The sequence below is a fragment of the Benincasa hispida genome, chromosome 7 (assembly GCF_009727055.1).
Source record: "Benincasa hispida cultivar B227 chromosome 7, ASM972705v1, whole genome shotgun sequence".
NCBI lineage: Eukaryota > Viridiplantae > Streptophyta > Magnoliopsida > Cucurbitales > Cucurbitaceae > Benincasa > Benincasa hispida.
In genome coordinates, this window is record NC_052355.1 from 10,721,400 (window position 1) to 10,742,690 (window position 21,291).

General features: G+C 25.7%; 1 protein-coding gene across 1 annotated transcript; it reads right to left on the reverse strand.

Annotated features, from left to right (window-relative positions):
• Positions 1–2,076: 2,076 nt before the first annotated feature.
• On the reverse strand, positions 2,077–20,070 carry LOC120081979 (probable sulfate transporter 3.3). Its single transcript, XM_039037161.1, has 13 exons — positions 19,685–20,070; positions 18,509–18,557; positions 16,184–16,391; positions 14,846–15,017; positions 12,501–12,566; positions 11,586–11,699; positions 10,094–10,210; positions 8,186–8,312; positions 5,109–5,395; positions 3,557–3,747; positions 3,167–3,258; positions 2,796–2,872; positions 2,077–2,439 (listed from the first exon to the last, which is right to left on the reverse strand). Exons 1-13 carry the CDS (start codon positions 20,009–20,011, stop codon positions 2,284–2,286), a joined length of 1,983 nt encoding a protein of 660 aa, XP_038893089.1. The 5' UTR covers positions 20,012–20,070; the 3' UTR covers positions 2,077–2,283.
• Positions 20,071–21,291: the final 1,221 nt, after the last annotated feature.

The window sequence follows — 21,291 nt, forward strand, 5'->3', positions numbered from 1 at the left end:
GTGATGCAAGCTGCCTTGATTTTGTGCTATCATTGAAATAACCCGTTTATGTGTGCTTAAGATGTATGAGATTTAATTACATCTAGTATATAGACATAGCCCAAGTGGGAGATTGTTAGACGTATTTAAATAATAATATATAATAATTAAAGTACGGGCTATATCTGTGGATTAATACTTTATCACATTGGATTATTTTATTAGATTAGACCCTATTACGTGATCTAATTAATTAAGACCCTAGATTCCTAATTGAGTATGAACTTAATGGTTAGCAGTCCATTCCTAGTTAATTAGGGTTTAGTGGGAACACCTTAATTGAACTAGTATATAAAGAGACCTTATGGCTACGGTCCCTAATATACCAAAATAATATGCACTCAATCTTTCTTAAATCCCATCTAGAGAGTGATCCCACTAAGGGAATTTTTGAGTTTTTGTTGAGAGAGACAATAGTCACTATCGTCATCTTGAACTATCATCAATCTCTCAATGGAATCCAATACGTAATTTATTCTTGGCAATTTGACGTGAATGATCCTAGGATTAATCTATTCTATATAGATTTGAAGTAAGTATGCTAACATGGGAAATCTAGAAACTATGTTTCATCATAGAAAATTTCGTTCTTGAAGAAATTCTAGATGTAACTTGTGAGATTTCTTATAAGGGATGAAGGTTGTTGAATGAGAGGCGTCCAAGCTCTTTATATAGGCCAAGGTAGGTGAGAAATTATCAAAATCTATGTCTTGAACGTCCTTGGATAGTTTCAAAGCGGAAAAATGGTTGAAGACCAAAAAAACTAGCAAGTTGAACGACTGAACTCGATTTGACCATCCAAGTGCATCAAAGACTCGATGCAAGCACATCACTACTATTTTGTGCAAAAACGATCTAAACCTCTATAAAAGCTCATGAAATTGGTATAAAAAAGTTAAAACTAACTTAAAGAAGTTCAAAGACATGTACTCACTTTACTCGTTTTAGGCCATTTTATGGTCAAAATATTGAAGTTCTATTACTAGAGAAAAGTAGTAGATGTAGTGAAAATATGCCCTTCTTGACATTTATCTATCACTATTGCTAAAACCAAGTATCAAAACGATTTTCAAATTTGTAAAATGTTCAAATCGTAAGTAGGGCTGTTGGGAAAGAGAAATTTGCAAAAAAAATCATGAGGAAACCATTCTTTTCCCTCCTCTCTTCTTCTCAGCCATTGGTTTTTGGCACCAACTCTTTTGTGTCACACTTGACTTTTTATAATTGTAGCAAGAGGCATAGAGATGAACAATCAATTCAGAAAACAACCTTTTCAAACTTGATCAAAGATGAACATATAATTTTTTTTTAAAAAAAAAAAAAAGAAAAGATATATAAAACAAAGGGAAATTAATTCAAATAGTAAAACTGTTAAAAATATTTACAAAATATAAGAAAATTTTAGAACTATCAATGATAGACAGTGATAGACTTCTATCAGCACCTATCATTGACAGTACTAAAATTTTGATATATTTTGTAAATATTTTTATTTATTTTTCTATATTTAAAAATAGCTCTAAAACAAAACAATGAAAGATTCAATGTTGAAGACAACTTCCATATTAAAGAAAACTTGAGGACCAAAATCGAAGAAGACATTAAGTATCGGAATCGAAGAAGACCACCAACCTGAAGACAATACGATATCAGAGAACTTCAACACTAAGGACTCTGAAATTTATTTAATGACAAATAATAAACATCATAAATAAGTGACATTGAAAATGATCATAAAAGAACTCAAATTCAAAATTTTGTTGTATTTTTCACATTTATGACACTTTTTTCTATTTTCAACCTCAATTTGGGCTCTTAGGTCATTGAAACTCAATTTTTTTTTAGTAAAAACTGTTAGATGATATAATATTAAATTTGCCTTTATTAGCTTAAACTTTTTGATCAATTGATGATTTAAGATGGTATCAGAATAGGTAGTCCAGAAAGGTCATATCTTCACGCCTTGCAAGATATTAAATGTTGATTCGTTTGTAAAAATGAAATAGAGATGGTGAGAATCATGAAAAGAAGTTTATGTTTTCGACTTCTTTGAGAGAAAAAGTTTCTTCTCATCAAAATTTCAAAATTTAGAATAAAGTGTTATCATAATCTTTCCAACACTACTATACCCATTGGATGTGGAGAACACCTCATACACATTTAATTAGCTTATTATATTGTAACTATTTAAAAGTATAGCAAAGGGAGAGAGAAGTGAGTCACATTAGTTCACATTTTGGTTTCCTATATAGTTGAGGATTGTCCCTTCACTTTTGTTGCTAAGGATGCAATGGCCTCTCCCACAGTCAAGAACACATTATTTGGCCTCAAAATCTCCTGATTTTCATCTGCCTTTTGTAACTTTTCCAAGACTTCACCCATTGGGTTCACCAACACTAGCTGTAATCAATAGAAGAATAACCATCAATGATAACAAAGAAATCATTCAAATCAGCTAGGTTAAATTACCGTTCTAGTCTCTACCGTTTATTTATAATTTCAATTTTAGCCATTTCTGTTTTGTTAAATCTATTAAAATGTTAATTATCGATGCAATGTTAATAGTTTCCTAGCATGTTTTAGGACACGATAGAAAGAGGCAATGAGCCTGTATCGAAAGAAAACGTGCCACTAAGCAAATGGTTAACATTTTGGTTACAGCATGGTTGTTTTAGAAGATTGAATTGCACGTAAGGATCAAATTGAAATTAAACCCGACTACAAATATAACTTTAAGTTAGAAAGTGTATACTTACCTCAACACCCTTCTTTTCCAATGCTCTCCTAAGATCTTTGAAAAGTAGGACTCCACTAGTATCTATAGCGCTCACGGCTGCAATAAATCTAAGTTGTTAATAATATTAAAGCAATAATTGCTTGACAATTAGTCATGGAAGTTATTTTGAAATTGTTAAAAAAAAATTTAATATGTTCAAAATCATTCTTAAGCATGTTTTAATAATTCAAAATCAATTTTAATTGTATGAAAATCGTGAACATGTCAAATAAATATGAAATTGATTTTTAACTGATTTAAGGTATGTTAAGGAAGTTATTCTCAACATGACAAAAATATTGATTTTAATCATTTTAAAATCACTTTCGAATATATCTTTAATCAGCTTACCGGACAATTCTAAAACCACAAACTGAAGGCTAGAGCCCTCCTTCTCAACATGATCTTGATCAGCTTCATATTCCTCAATCCATCTCAAAATCCTTCAAAGCAAAGGGTCAAATATACAGAAGAAGATTAGATTTAAACAATAGGTTAAAATGACATTTTGGTCCTATACTTTATGACTTGTTCGATTTTAAATCCTATAATTTTAACATGTTTTAAATTTACTCGTTTGAAATTAATTTTTGACAAATTGTATTAAATAAGAATCATAAACTAAAAGAGAGACTAAATTTACGAGAACTAAAGTTAGAAAATATAAAGATTAAAATTGAGTGAATGTCAAAATATGGTTGAAAATTGTATATTTTTTTGAATGTGATGAGTAATAAGAACCTTTCATTAAGATATGTGGTGTTGGCAAAGTTGATAGAAGCTTCAATGCTTAAAATGAGGAAGCCTTGGACACTCATTGCATCCTTGTAATGGTGAAGGTTTCTATATATATCTGTTCCAGCTATGTTCCCTAACATCACTGTTTTTGGCCTTGTGATTTGTAGTATGATCTTGAAAATCGATATGCCAACCTGAACATAGTCGTCATATCATAAACTAACACGTAAACATCAAATCTTCATATGATCAACAATGTCACAATAATTGTTCGCTTTTTTTAGAATCATTCAACTTTCTTAATTTTTAAGATCCTATTTGGTAACCATTTCATTTTTTGTTTTTTGTTTTTAAAAACTAAACATATTTCTTCTCAATTTCTTATATCATGATTTGCATCTTTCTTAAGTACAATATGGTTGAATTCTTAATCAAATTCCAAAAGCAAAAACAAGTTTTTAAAATCTACTTTTTTTAGTTTTCAAAATATGATCTGGTTTTCTAAACCATTGGTAAAAAGTAGATAACAATGAAGAAATTTAGAAGTGAAAAATAGTGTCTAATAGACTTAATTTTTAAAAACAGAAAACTAAAAACTAAATGGTTCCAAACCATACCTAAATTAGGATTTTCGAGTTTTAATAATTTTTGACGATGCCTTGACAAGTATACTCAATGTTACTTCTTTTCTATTTATTATTAATATAACTAATATTTTTTTTAGAAAAAGGTAAAACTTAGAGGTGTTTTCAAATTCATTTTCTAGATTTAGAATCAATGGGGAAAATATCTTATACAAGGTTTTTTTTTTTTTTTTTTTTCTCTATAATATGGCTAAAATTCCTAAGATTTCAACTTCATTTGTACATAGTCCCTAAATTTTCAAAAACTAATACTATTTATTTTTAAGGTTGAATTTAGTGTTTATTTAGTCAATAAAGGATCAAAAGTAACATGTTAGGCCTTGATTATTTAAATTTAATTTTTAATTAGCTGCTAATTGATCCTTAAATATAAAACATACAAAATAAACCAACTTATTTAAAAATACATATCATCAAATCTAGTCAGTATATTATAAAGTTATATCAATATGTGAGTACTAAAAAAAATTCTGGGAGACATTAAAAATTAAATTCAAACAGAAACTATGGGGTACTATTGGAAACGATTTGATTTTTCATTTTCTATGTTTAAAATTTATGTTTGTTTCTTCTCATATTTTAATTATAATTTTTACTTTTGTTAAAAATAAGTTTTTGAAAATTACTTTTTTAGTTTAGAAAACTTAGCTTCGTTTTTTACAAGAATAGGTAGAAAGAGAATACCAAAACATAAAAACTTTTGTAAATAAAACTAATATTTATAAGCTAACTTTTTGTCAACCAAAAACTATATGGTTATTAAATAATAAGATCCTAAATCTAAAATTTTAACTAACGGACAACTATACTTGAAAATTATATAAGACTAAATTGAAATCAAATTCAATATTTCGACTAAAAAGTATATTTGAAGAAATGTAAAAGGGGAAGTTGGATTGAGAAAAACTTACAGCAATGGCGAGACCATGTTGAACGGAGATGAGAATGACGCCGAAGAAAGCACAAAGCATTACAACAAAATCAAACTTATCGACCTTCCAAATGGCATACGCGGCGGGGATGTCGATAAGGCCGACGACGGCTGTGACGATGATGGCAGCCAACACGAGGTTGGGCGTATATTGAAACAGAGGCATCAGAAACAACAACGTCACCATTATCGTCACTGACATTATGATGTTCGACACTGCGGTCTTCGCTCCCGCATTATGGTTCACTGCTGATCTTGAAAATGCACCTGCAAATTTAGGTTCAACGTTCAAAGATCACATGATTAAGTTAAATTACAAGTTTAATACATACACTTTAAAATTTGTTATAATTATTATTATTGTTGTTTAATTTAACACTAAGTGGGAATGGATAGTTTCAATCCTCTAACCTCTTTATTGAAGATTATACATCTTAAGCCATTAGGTAATTGATTTTGTTTTTAGATAACTAAGTTAAAAATATAGGTATATATTTAGAGATTCAACTCTAATGTAAATTAATTCGTGTTGATTATTCACCTTATATTGTTAAAAAAAAATATTTAAAAATATTAATACTTTATAGTGAAAAGTTTCCAAAGTTGTTTATACTTTTTGGATTTTTTATTTATAAGAATTCCTAGAAAAATAAGAAAATAAATAAATTTAATATGGCTAGTTAAAAATTATTGATTTTACTATATTAAAAAGAATTGATTTTTTTAAAAAAAAAATTAAATGAACCAAAAACATTATTCTCATGTAGAGATATTTTTCATCACACTAGCAATGAACTAGTTTTCAAGTAGTAGAGATAAGTATGTAATATAATGATACTTTTTTTAAACAACTAAGGAAATAGATAGAGTATTAAAAACCTTTAATAATAATACTACCCATTTAAAAAATTTCAAGAAAAATAATAGAAGAGAGAGAGAGTATTTAAAAAAAATTATTATTGTAGTTAAATTTAAAAAAGAAAAAAGTAAGCCCATGGGTTAGTGTTTACTATTCAACACACTGAGCAAAGCTTTCAAGCCCTCCATTGTCCCAAAGTCATCCCAAGTTCTTTGGCATAAACACTATTAAAGTTTGCACATTTATCAAATAATTTTATATTTTCATATTTCTCTATTTTTAAAATTCATTGAAGAATTTCATGTTCCCCTCTTTCTCTACTTTTCAGATTTATCGAAGAACTTTAGCTTACAATATTATATTCCAAACACAAACTTCATAACTTCAGTATATTAATTTCACACATATTAAACCTATTCAATGAGCCAAATGACCCCTAAAGTTTTTGAAGTTTTAATTGGTTGTTTAATTAGTTTTGGCGTTGTTTAGTATTTTGATAAGCATGTTCCATTTTCGTATTTTACACTTTGTTCACTCAAATTCTTTACAATAATTTTCATCACTCTTAAATAAACATTTGAATTCTTAATAAAATAGTAAAAAAAGATTTTATACTATTACACAATTTCATGTAGATAATGATTCATCCCCCACAAATATATGAAATCTATCCTTCTGCTTACGTCATAGCGCAATATCACATTTTTATAACGTATTGCACTAGAGATGGCCATATCTACATAGCCCTAACGAGATGGTCATCTTTATTGCGATAAAAAATTTTCATACCAAACTATGTGAAAAATGGAAACACAACAAAGTTAATTATTTTATAACGTATCACGTTAAGGATAACCAAGCTCTAACGAGATGATAATTTCTATCGTGATTTCCATTTTTCTCACCAAAAAATGTAACAAACTGTGAGAAAAATGGACAAAACACAACAAAAAATTGTATCGCGATAGAGATGGTCATCACATTAAGTTGTAATATAAATCATCATCCATAAGCAGAAGGTTAGATTTTATAGGTTTGTGAGGGATGGATCATTAGTCATAAAGGACCCTATGAATGGATCATTGGTATAAAAAACTCTTAAAACTCGGCTTGTATTTTAAAATATTTTTAGTAAGTAGAACACAAAAAAACGAGCTCATAGGTGAAAACACTGTTTGTTCATTTTCAAAAATAAAAACCCTAAACAGTTTTTTAAAGCTTCCTTTTCATAAACATTTTGTTTTTGTTTTTTTTCCTCTTGAAAAGTAAAGTTCAATAAATACTACTTTTCTTTGAGTTTTATTCTTATTCATATTATTCATCATGATAATAATAATAATAACAACAATAATATTATCAATGTTTAAAACCGTACGTTTTCAACTTCAAGCCATGTTATAGAACTAAAATAAGTAATAATATAGGACTCGTTTAGTAATCATTTATTCTTGTTTTTTAAAATTAAATCTCTATACATTATTTTTATTTTAAATTTTTTTATTTATTATTTACTTTTTATTAATGGTTTAGAAAATCAAGCCAAATTTTGAAAACTGAAAAAGTAGCTTTTAAAAATTTATTTTTATTTTTGAAATTTGATTAAGAATTCAACTATTGTATCTAAAAACAATGTAAAAGTACATATGGAAATGGGTTTAATGGTTACCCAACAAAGTCAATATAGTAGTTTTTAAATTTGTTTTAATTGGTGTTATGAAATTTAACTCTAAAAGTTCAAAATGGTTGGATTAAAAACATGAACATTACCTGATTTGAAAATTAAAATTAAAAACAAAATCATTATTAAACAAAAATTTAATGGTTATGAAAAAGGAGTTTCTAAAACTTAGTAATAATACAGTAATTTCTAAAAATTATTTTTAATTTGTGTCTCGGAAACTAACTCTAAACATTTAAATGGTCTATTTCCTAACAATTTAATTTTTTATTGTTACTTTTTAAAAATTAAACCTACAAACGTCCATTTCATCTTTAATTTCTTGCTTAGTTATCTACTTTTTATCCATATTTTCAAAAACCAAACTAAAATTTGAAAACTAAAAAAAAAATAGTTTTTATACGCTTGTTTTTGTTTTTGAAATTTAATTAAGAATTCAACTCTTTATAATCAAAGAAAATACAAATTATTGTAAGAAAATGTGAGAAAATAGTTTAAATTTTTAAATTTGAAACCGAACCTGTTGTGACGTAGCAAGAAGTGAAAGAGCCAACGACGTTCATGAGGCCAATTGCAATCATTTCCTTGTTACCATCGACTCGGTAGTCTTTTATAGCTGCAAATGTTCGCCCCACTGCGATTCCTTCCTGTGTTTTCATTTTATCATAAACATATTTTCAATTTATTAAATAGATTTTACCATCAAACTTTAATTCTATGAAAATTATCGAATCTCCCTAATCTCACAATTGTATAAAATAAATGAAAAATATTATGAAATAATTTTTATAGGATCTATTTGATAACGTTTGTGTATGTTTCTCGTTTGTGGTACGTTTTCAAAATTGTGTATAAAAGTTTATGAACAACCAAATTAAAGTTTTGTTTAATAAATATTTGAATTTTTCTTGTTTGAAAGTTAGGTTTGGTTTTATGAGGAAATAAATGAATTCATAGTCAACTTTTATAAAAAAGAAAAAGAAAATGTAACTATATTTGATTACCGTTCGATTTTTTCGTTTTTGAGAATTTTGCTTGTTTTTTACAATTTTGTTATTATAGTTTTTATATATTTCTTAAGTAAGCAATTGAATTCCTTGCCAAATTTAAAAAACAAAAAATAAATTTTAACTTTAATGCCATTAGTTTTTTAGGTCTTGTTTGGTAACAGTTTTGTTTTTTGTTTTTTAAATTTAAACCTACGGATATTGGTCTTGTTTGGTAACAGTATTGTTTTTTTTTTTTTTTTTTTTTAAAAAAAAAATTTAAGCCTACAGATGTTACTTTTATTTCCAAAGTTCTTCCTTTTTTTATCTATTTTTTACCAATGATTTAAAAAACTAAGCCAAATTTTGAGAACTAAAAAACTAGCTTTCAAAAAGTTATTTTTGTTTTTGGAATTTAGCTAGGAATTCAACCATTTTACTTAAAAAATATGCAAATTATTATAAGAAATGTGGATGAAATGGGCTTAAATTTCAAAAACAAAAACCAAATGAACAAGACCTTAACTTTTTGTTTTTTAAATTTAAGTCTATAAACACTCCCTCCATGTATACATTTCTTAGTCTTTTTATCTAGTTTTACCAATGTTTTTTTAAAAAAAAAAAAACAAGTTAAATTTTGAAAACTAAGAAAAGTAGGTTTTTAAAAGTTTTTTCTTTTTTCTTTTTAGGAAGTTTGTTGAGAATTCAATTCTTGTAATTAATAAATATGCAAATAATTGTAAGAAATTGGGATGAAGTATGTTTAAATTTTCACAAACCAAAAACCAAAAACGAAACAGTTATCAAATAAGGCTAATTTTTTTTTAGTTTTTAAAAACTCGACTTGGATTTTTAAAATACATCTAAAAGGTAATAAAATAAAGAAATCAATAGGTAGAAATAGTAATTATAAACTTAATTTTTAATACCCGAGATAAAAAACCAAATAGCTATTATACAACCCCACCTTTCTTTTTCAATTTTAAAAATAAAGAAATAGTATTTTTCTTTATTTTTTATAAAAGAGAAAACAATTAGAAAGAAAACAAAAAAGCAAAAATCAAAGAGATTGTAAAATTATACTAGACTTAATTAATTGTCTAATCTTTAGATTTACCATATATATATATATATATGGGTAATTGTGCTTAAATGATAAAATTATTGAAAATATTTTTAAGTATAGTAAAATGTCACTGTATATATCAATTATAGACTACGATATTTCTATGAGTAACATTGATAAATGTCTATTATAATCTATCGTGGTCTATCATTAATAAATAGAACAATATTTTTATATTTTTGTAAATAAATTGATTTAATTTCTTTTATTTGAAAACAATAAGAAGATTGCAAGATTTATTATTTTCTTTTAGCATCCCCAAAAGTATATTTTTGAAAAAATTAATGGATAAGAATGATATTATAATAAAACTCACAGTGAGAGAGATGATGCCAGTGACAAGGCCAGTCTTAATAACAAGGCCAAGGTGTGACCCTTCAAAACGAAGCATGTTCAATGAAGGTGGGTTCAATCCTTCTTCCAATTTTCCTATCTGCCAAAAAATACCCCACTTGTCATTTCTTTTTCTTTACATATATAGGAAATTTTTAAAATTAGAAAAATAAGAAAAATTATTTATACAAAATAGCAAAATTTTAATCTTCTTTGATAGAGACTTATACAAATATATCATTATCTATCAGTGATAGAAATTAATAGAATTCTATCATCGATAGACGTTGATCAAAATCTATTAGTATCTATAATATCTTTTTGTTATTTCTATAAATAATTTGACATTTTTTCTATCGGTAAAAAATTAATTAGGTCAAATTTCAAAAATAACAAAAAGTTTGAATATCTTTCTCAAGTTTTTGCTTTTGATTACTCTTTTCATTTCAAGTTTGTGAAAAGTAGCTAGATTAGAAAATGGTTAAACATATATTTTAAAAAAAAGAAACTTAAACTACGAGTTTAGTTTCTGAACTTTAAGTTATATTCTGTTTATATTTGGTTTTTGACCATTCAAAAATTGTGTCCTTACGTAATTCAACATTCAATTTTGTGTTCAATAAGTTTTTGAATTTTAAAAATGTTTAATTACTTTTTAAACTTTCAACTTTTTTCCAATAGATTTTCGACATATTTAACCATTTGAAAAGTCAATTTACCTATTAGATATAAATCTAAATTTTATGTCTAAAGCATCCCTAAATGTTCAATTTCTGTATCTAATAGTAGTTTTTTTTTTTTTTTTTTTTTTTTTGAATTTTAAAAAGAAATTGTAGAACACAATGATTTATTGGACTCAAAATTAAAATTTTCATAATTTTATTTAACAGTTTAATGATATTTTTATTTTAAGGGGGGAAAAATATCTTTTTGGTCTTAGGTTTTGGATTGAGTTTCCATTTGATCTCACGGTTTCAAAATGTTACACATATACCTAGTTGAGTTTTGAGTTTAACTTGTATTTGGTTCCTAGGTTTTAAAATTTTAGATTTTTCACCTTGGTTTTTCAGTATCATTTCAGTTTTTGGTCCTATGACTTCAAAATTTGCACAATTTGAATTTTAATTAGGTACTCACATTATGTCTACGATGTTAATCCCAATTAATCAATTTAAAATAATTATAATAATTATAATAAAATTAAATTTAGTCATCACTATTAAAATTAATTAAAATTTTCACCTCATAATTATTTTAAATTAGTTAATTAAAAGTTAACTTCAAATATCAAAGCGACCATTAGTCCAAACTCAAAATGAAATTTTAAGATATTGAAATTCATGAATCAAATAAAAACTAGACTAAGGGACAAAAAAACATAAAAGTTAAAGGGATTAAACATACATACTTTAAAGTTTAGGTACTAAATAAAAAAAGGATAATTAGATAGGGGCTTTTATGCAAAGAAAACTTACTATACTTATGCCATGGCGATTGGCCTTGAATGCAAAAACCAATATTGTTGAAAGAATCACAGACACTAGAGGAGCTCCAGCTGACACCCAGAACAACTTTGGCTTTTTCATGCTCTATTCAACACCATGAACCAATAATTCACAATCAAATTAAATAATAATTAGATAAAATGTAATAAATTTCAAATGACAAATTACTCGTTACAATGTCGTTGCTTCATAATAATCGTTCGATCTGGATTTCAGAATTTACATGCTCGAGATAAAATACTCCTAAATTTGTCGTTGCTTCATAATAGTTGTCAATTTTGAACAGTTTTATTTTGGATAGCTTCTAACTTTGAAATATGTACCAAAACTTATTTTACTTTGAAAATCGACACAAAAAAATATAGATTAAATTGTAAATTTCGTTTCTCTAGGATATTTATTAGAATTTAGTTCTTTTAATTTGATTAAAAAAAACCTTTATAAATAGTCTAGAAATATGAACTATTTATGATCGTCTTCTAAATTATAACTTTCTCCAAATTATAGGGACCAATTTTGCAATCTAAGAAAAATATATTTTTATATAAACGACTAAGAAATTGTGTTAAATGGTAAAACCGTTAAGAATATTTTTTGCAATTTTATAGATAAGTGGATCATTTTACTATATAAGAAAGAAAAAAATTATGCTTATTGTAATACCACGTAATTTTTTTATACATTAACTATGATGTCGATTTACGTAAATAATGTTATAAGTAATATTAAATATATTTTTAACTATTATACATTAGTTCTCACGTCAATTTTTATCATATCTTAATCTTAAAAAATATATCTAAAATTATTGTTTAGAATAAAACTTAGAAAAGTGACAATAATATAATTATAAAAAAGATTAAGAGAGAGAGAGAGAGAAAATACAATGTGTCTGGTGAGGAGAAGAAAGAGAAGGAAGCAAAAGCCCATCAGTATAGTCTGCCATGACCACTGCACATTCACAAACAACCATTCAAAGCAAAAAAGGTTACCAACTTTTATAATTTTTTCATTTTCCTTTTTTTTATTATTTATTTCTTGTTTTTATTTGTTTGTCACTTTTCAAACACATGCCTTTCAATTTTTATTCCACTTGTATTTTGTTTTTTTTTATGTTATCCATTATTTATACTCTCCTAATGCTTCACACCTAAGATTTGGATCACGACTCGGTATCTGGTGGTCCTGACATTCTCCTACGATCTGATAACATCATCCTTACTTGTCTTGAATGCTTCTAGAAGTAAAAAACTATCATCACAAACCACCACGAGTCCTTTCAACATGTTTTGTCTGTATTCTAATAAAATTCTCAAACTAAACACACTTAACTTCAGATTTCTACGATTGAGACATTAAAAAGGAAGATGCAGTAGGTTTTATTTTTTAAAACCTTTCTAAGGTATACTTTGAGGTACTCATGATTTCTTTCCTGCTTCCTTTCTTTAATTATTTATTTCTTGTTTTTATTTATTTGGCACTTTTCAAACACATGACTTTCAATTTTTATTCCACTTTTTGGTTTATGATCTTTTTTAAAAAAATAAATAAATCTCTTGTATCTTGTTACTTTTTTTAGAGTTAACATTGTTATGTACTTTTATCAATTATTTATTGTTCCACTCAAGCATCTCTTGATTGGGTACATCAACACCAAAATATGACTTTCTCAATTTTCTTTTTAAATAATTATTGTTAAAATATTATATAAGTAACTTTTACACTTACCAATGTAGATATATGTTGATTAGGTGAATAAAACAAAGATGTGTCTCTAGCTATGCCTAGTTTCTCTTATATTAAAAATAAATAAAAAATTATTTTAAATAGTTGAAAATATTTACAAGATATAGCAAATTTTTTGAATTATCAATGATAGACGCTGTCATTGATAGTTCTAAAATTTTGACATATTTTATAAATATTTTAGTTTATTTTTCTATATTTAAAAACAACCCAAAATAATAACTAAAAATAATACAACTACAATTAGTCTATGTTAAGTATTTTATTAAATAATGATAATAACAAAAATAATTTAAAATATTGAAGTTGAAAAAATTAATATAAATTATTTGAAAATTTAGTGTTGAAAATAAATCCAATAATATTTTTAAAGATGAACATAGGATAATTAAGACCAACAATTCATTAGGATAAAATTAGGTTATATTACAAATATGATCTTTATCATTTAGAGAGTTAGAAATTTAAGTACCTATAGTTTTCAAGTTAAAATCCATCCCTATAATTTAATAAAAATTCTCATAAATATTTATTAAGGTTTTATTGTTGAACTATATATATAAATTATTTATGAAATTTAGAATAAAATTCTAACATTTTATAAAGACTCAATTTTAATAGAACCATATATATATATATATATGAACGAAATGTGTAATTTAACTAATATAATAACGTACAAAATAATATCTATATATAAATAAATAATTAGAGGGAGGGACAATAATTAAATATATTTCAAGAGAAATAATGACAAATATTTTTCTTTAAAACAAGCGATTAAGGGCGTGTGTGCATGTTTATGCATGTGTTATTGGAGAGGATACATGAAAATGGGTGTATCTTAAACTGCACTCAAGTATTGTCGTATATATTCTAATGAATGAAAACACCGATTATGCTATCTAAAAGGTCATTTGTTAAATTTCAAGCTCTGTAATAAGTGAACTAAAATTAATAAGGTTTAAATCCTATTTTGGTCCTTCAATTTTGAATTTTGTTCTATTTTAGTCTCTAAACTTTAAAAAACTACCGTAATCCCTGAATTTTTAAAAAAAGTTTATTTTGGTCCCTACTATTAAGATTTATTAACTCTTTGATGAAATTGCATCTACCATGTGTTGAGCAAAATAAAGGTAAAGTAAAATGTCAACAACCAACACAGGCCAAAACCTTAAAAGAAAATGACTTTTGAGTTCTATAGAAATCGATTTACCACCTAATTCAAATTTGAACCCTATATTTATTATGATGACTAACTTATCTAAAAGTACAAGTCATTTCATCATTTTAAGAGTTAATAGAATTTCAATAACAGGGACCAAAGTAAGTATTTTTTTAGAAATTCATAGATTAGAATAGACGTTTTTAAAAGTTTAGAGACCAAAATAGAATAAACTTTAAAGTTTAAGGATGAAAATAAAATTTTAACGAATTAATAATAATGACAATAAATTGAGAAGGAAAAGAATAGTGAAAAAAACCTCATGAGTGTGATGAAAAACTGAGGATAAAACAGGAATCAATCCCATTTGTTTGGTGAAATGAGTGATTCCAAGCAAGCCTTTAAGTTGCTGCAAGGACACAATAATGGCTGCTCCTGCCATGAATCCAATCAAAGTCGCCTTCGATAAGAAATCTATTATAAACCCAAGTCTGCAAAATCAAAAATCAAAAATCAAAGTTTTTCATTATTATAAAAATAAAATGAAAGATAGAGAAAAGTTTATATTGTTCGTATGATAATCATCAGGGGACGTTTGGGATAAGATAATAACCACATCTTACTACCGTAAAAGTTATTTCAAAACCTCTAATTAGCTATAGTCAACATTATTTCAAAACTTCTATTTACTATAATATTTATTATTTACTACAGTTTTTACTATTTTATATTCATCATTGTTTTATTATTTACTACAGTGTTTACTATTTCCTTCTCAAACTAAAATAATTTATATTTAAAACACATACTATTATAATCCAAATTAAAATAATCTTTACACTCCAAACCAAATGCAAACTATCATAATTTAACTATAATAATTTAGGACTATAATAACTAACTCATTGCCTCAAACGTCTCTTAATTTTTTATTTTAAGATAAAATTAAAGTTTATAAGCATTATTATTTCTACCTAATAAAATGATATATGCCTATAATAGGTAAGGGAACAACATATTTCTGTGTAATTTTTTTTCTAGTAGAAGGGATATCAAAGATCCAAAATATTAGCAAATATAATACAATAGAAAAGAATTTATAAATATAGTAAAATTTAAAGTCTACTCTTGGAGTCATCGATGATAGGCTATATAACTTATTGAAATCTATCAACAATAGCTGCTATATTTGCAATTTTTTAAAATATTGCTATAAACTTAATTAATTGTTCTAAAAGCGCTACTCATTGTAGTAACCTCTTTTTAAACTCAAAAATAAAAAAATCAAATAGTTATTCAATAGAACTTTTACGTTTTACACAATATTGTATACTATACGGTCATTTCATTACATAACAATAAGTAGTATTTAACAAATAGTGTGAAATCAATAAAATAAAAAAGTAATAATATATTAAGAACATGCATATCTTAGGCTTAGACTCATCACGGTATATCTCACTAAATTGTCTAATCATAATTCACCTGACAAACTCTTTTAACTTTTTTTTTCTTAGTTCTTAATTGCGTGAAACTCTTAATAGAAAAGATGACGTACGTACTTAAATTTTTTTTAATGAGTTTGTTAGTAAGATATGTATTGTTATAATTTGACGACTAGCTAGTAGATAAGTATTATTTTCGTATCGGTAACGACCTGAGAAACCCGAGCGAAGCTTGGAAGAGACCGGCGAAGAAGGTAGAAGTGAAGGCGAGTTGAAGAAAAAGAATGGGATCTTTGATGGGAGAAACTTCTTGTCTCAACATTGAACCTAATATTAGTGATGCAATTGAAACAGGTCCAACTGCAAGATCTCTTGAGCTTCCAAGAACAGCATATACTAATGGTGGAACAAAGCTTGAATCTTCATATTTTTAACCATAAAAAAGGAAGAAGAAGAAAAGATTAATTAATATAGAGATTAACTAAAAGTTTACTTTCTTACTCTGTTCTATGTTTTATAAAAAAAAAAAAAAAAAAAAAAGTGTATAGTAGGCATTTATATTTTTATCAAAAAAAATAAATAAAAGAATTAATATGGAGATTAATTAAAATAAGTTTGTACTTTATTTTATGTTTTACTAAAAGTTTTTGTAATCGTATTTGATTGTAAAAGGAAATTTCAAGTTTTGCAATATGGTACATCATGCCTCAATTAAAAATAAATAAATAAATGTATTTTGAATTAGGTAATTGTTTTAAATGATAAAATTGTTGAAAATATTTTCAAATATAATAAAATGTAACTATTTATCCGTGATAGACATTGATAGACACTGATATTATTCTATCAATGTCTATCAATGTCACTGTCTATCAGTGTCTATCATGATATTTTGTCTATCAGTATCTATCACTCTCTATCATTAATAGATAATAAAATTTTGCTATATTTATAAATAAGTTTACTCAGTATGCAATATTTGAAAACAATCCTTCTAGATTTAAGTTTGAATCTTGAATCTTAAAATAATTATTAAAAAAATACTAAGTGGTGGAGCCAAAGCTTGAATTTTGCATTCTAGGTTTAGGTATATGAGATTAGTACTAGTGGTGGGACAAAGCTTGAATCTTCATATCTTTTAATAACAAAAAAAAAAAAAGAAAAAAAAAGATAATCAATATTAGAGATGATTAACTAAAACTATAAGTTTCTATTGAATCTTCTACTTTCAATAAAATGATATAGAAAAAAATGTGCATTTTTAGTCTTTAAACTTTGGAAGTAATTTCCATTTGGTTTATATATAAATTTCAAAATGTTACATTTCTAGTTTTTAAGTTTTGAGTTTGATTTCAATTTAATCCTTACGTTCCAAAATATTTCAATTTTATCCTTAAAATTTGAGTTTTATTTCATTTTGATCACTAAGTTTCAAAGTTTATACATTTATTAAATACTCTTCTTTAGTTTTAGTATAATATCCATTAACTAATTTAAACGAATTAAAATAAGTTAATTAAACATTTCATTATTCTCATCATAATTATAGTTAATTAAACATTTCATTATTCTCATCATAATTAAAATTAATTTTAAATTTTCCCTGTATAATTATTTTAAATTAAGTAATAGCCATTAACGGCAAAGCTAAAGTAAAAATAAATAAAAAAATCGAAGTTAAAAGTGTAAATCTTGAAATTTATAAATCAAATTAAAATAAAACTCAAATCTCAAAGATAAATTTATAATATTTTAAGATTTAGAGACTAAATTGGATAAAAAAAAATAATAAAAGAATGAAGGATAAAGAAGAGAGAGACAGAAAAGGAATATATAAGGGAGAATCAAAATAAATTATTTATGATATTGAAATTATGTGGTGGATGATTCTACAACTTTTGGATACACATGAAATAGAATTTTAAAATCTTTTTGAATTTGTACTTAAAATTACTTTTCTGGTCTCTAGTTTCAAAGGATAGGCGTCTTTGAATTTTTTAGGGTAAATGCATTTAGTTTTTAAGTTTTCAAAATATTCCTTTTAGCCCTTATATGTTTTAAAATAGGTTTACGTGACGATTTTTTTATTTAAAATTAGAAAAATAACTTTTCTAAAAATTACCTCTTTTCTCTAAATTATTTTTTAAATTTATTCTTGTAATTCAAAATGTCATATATATAATCTTAAGAGACTTTTAAATCTATATTCATAAAGATTTGGAGACTATAAAGTTATATTTTGAAAACTCGGGAACCAAATGTATATATCAAAAAAATCAGAGAGAAAAAAATATATTTGTTTTGAAATTTAAGAAGATATAAAAAATAATTTTCTCAAAATATGGTTATTTTGAATGAACAAATTTTAAACTGGAACTAAATCACCACTTTTTTTAGTGAACAGTCACATCAAATGACTTGTGTAAAGAAAGATTCGTAAAGGGAATCAAAGAAAGAAAATGATGGAGAATCAGAGAGAGAGAGAATTAATGAGAAAAAGGAACGGAAAAAAAGAAAAAAGAAAAAAGAATACTCACAAAGCCCAACAATGGGAGGCAAATTAGCAAGCTTAGCATAGCTAATACCCTGGAAAAATAAACCAAGAAAAACATTATTTCAACACCATCACAATTAATTCAATCTAATTAAAATTTATAATCATCTCCATGAAAATGTTGAAGTTCCCATCCTAATTTTAGAAATATTAAAATTCTGTTTTGGTAACTATTTCGTTTTCTATTTTTTATTTTTGAAAATTAAGTTTATTTCTTCCTTGTTTCTTAAAAAGATATGCATCGTTCTTAAGTACAATAGTTGAATTGTTAACCAAATTCCAAAAACAACAAATAAGTTTCTATAAACTATGGTCCCGTTTGGTATCTATTTTTTTTTTTAAATTAAGTCTATTTCATTTACATTTTTACAATGATTTGTATTTTTTTTTAAGTATAATGGTTGAATTTTTAGTCAACTTTCAAAAAATTGAAAACAAAAAGAACTTTTTGAAAGCTATTTTTTGTTAGTTCAAGTAGATAAAAAAGAAAGAAATTTGGAGATGGAAGTAGTGTCCATATACTTAATTTTTAAAAATAAAAATAAAAAAATAAAATAATTACCAAATATAACCTACTTTTTTTAGTTTTCAAAATTTAGTTTGATTTTAAAAATGATTGATAAAAAATATATGATAAAAGAAAGTTTTTAAAGATAAAAGTAGAATTTATAAACTTAATTTTTAAAAATAAAAAACAAATAATCAAATAATACCAATTATGATCTAAAATTCATGCACACGTGCTTTAACACCCATGCATTAAAAACATAAACAAGAATATAGTAAAAACAAATAATTAAAGACTATAATCTCAATGAAAATGGTGGAAGTTCAAATCCTTCACTCAAAAAGAACCGCACTCCCATGCTCATATCGTAAAGGTTAAATTATAAATTTAATGTCTATAATTTAGAGAAAATTAGAATTTAATCTTTATAATTTATAATTAAAATTTAATCCCAATAGATTTTTTACGATTTTTTTTGTTAAATCATTGAGACTAAATTCTAATTTTAAAAATCATAAGAACTAAATTCTAACTTTCTACGAATCACAAAACCAATAAAAAACTTTAAAATCTCAATAAAAAAGGTCAAATGTTCAAATCTGAGAAAAAAATAAAAATAAAAAAATAAAAAAATAAAAAATAAAAAAGAACCTGAGGTATGGCCAAGCTAGCAATGGTGAGACCAGCAATAACATCAGATTTAAAGAGGCTAAAATTATAATGAGGTCCCCATTGAAGAATTGGGAATATATATTGAGCTCCGACCACCCATTTTCTCGCCGGAGACTGCCCTTTGAACTGCCGGAGAGGATCGTCGGGAAAAAATATTTCCTTTAGCCGGTTGCGCAGCTTCTGAAACCAGCTTCTTCTCGGCGGCGGAACCACCGGATGAATAATTTCCACACAATGCTCCGGTGGACCCCGCGGCGGTGCCAACCGGCCGCTAGTCCCATTTCTATTATTTTCGTCGTCTCCCATTTTGTTGTTGCTTTTAATAATTTTCCTTCTCTCCTTCCTTCTACAAATGAGTACGTTTTTTTGGACCTTTTTATTAGGCTACTATTGCCCCCACTTCAAAAAAAAAAGTTTTATTTCACCCAACGGTTGTCGTATCGTAAATATAACAATCAAGTCTAAATTATTAATAGATATAATAAAATGAAAGAAAAAAATTGCATATATAACAAAACTTAAATCCAAATCTGTGATAGACTCTATTGTTAATAGTATAAGTGATAGAGTATATCACTGTTAGATTTTACTTTATTTGTAATTTTTTACCAATATTTTTATACACCTAATTATTAGTCTTAAAAGTCTTATATATTACAATTACCCTAATAAAAAAAATTGGGTGCGACCCATTTGTTGTGTAGCTCCTACTAAAAATTTATTTAAAAAATTATTTTTTTGGTGTGTAGAGGAAAAGGAAGCATGGAACTTAAGTTGTACCTTGGTATTGCTCTTTACCTTAATTTAAGTGGTTGGATGTATAATGAAATGTAAAATTATTTTAAATGAAAAACTATTAAAAATATTTATAAATAATAGCAAAATATCACAATTTATGTGTGAGAGACTGCGATAGACTACTTTCTGTGTTTATCATGACATAGATAATAGTCTATCAATAGATAGTAAAATTTTGCTATATATGAAAATATTTTGATTCATTTTCTATATTTTTGAAAACAACTCTAATGAAACAATAATTTTTAGCTTTTTTATTTTTTTCTTTTTGAGAAAAAAGATTATTCAATGATATAATCTTGTCAAGCCACATCGTACTTTTAATAGTCTTCTATGAAATTTTTGGATTTTTTTTTTAAATTTTTAAATTTGAGTTGCATGAAAAGTAAAGTATTCGAACTTCTGACCTAGTCAAAATATATAATTATTGCTCAAATTGACCACTCACCTAAGTATGTCCCTAATTAATTTTAGCCTCTACCTTTATAGTTATACATAGATAATTGTAAAATGGGGAAATGGTTTTTGAAAAATAATGGAGGAATGTGTGATAATATATAAAGGGGCCTTTTTAAATAGAGAGAGATTGTAGAACTTGTTTGATGGGTTAAGTCTTGGCCATCAACCTTATCACAATTGAATCATTGGTGAGAATGTGATGTGATGCACTATATTTTTATTTATTTTTTTAACATTTTAGGTAAGGAAATAATGGAGTTCTATCATGATGTTGAAATTATGTGGTTGGGGGTTAAATTTGTAATTAATTATCACTAAAATAAATTTGG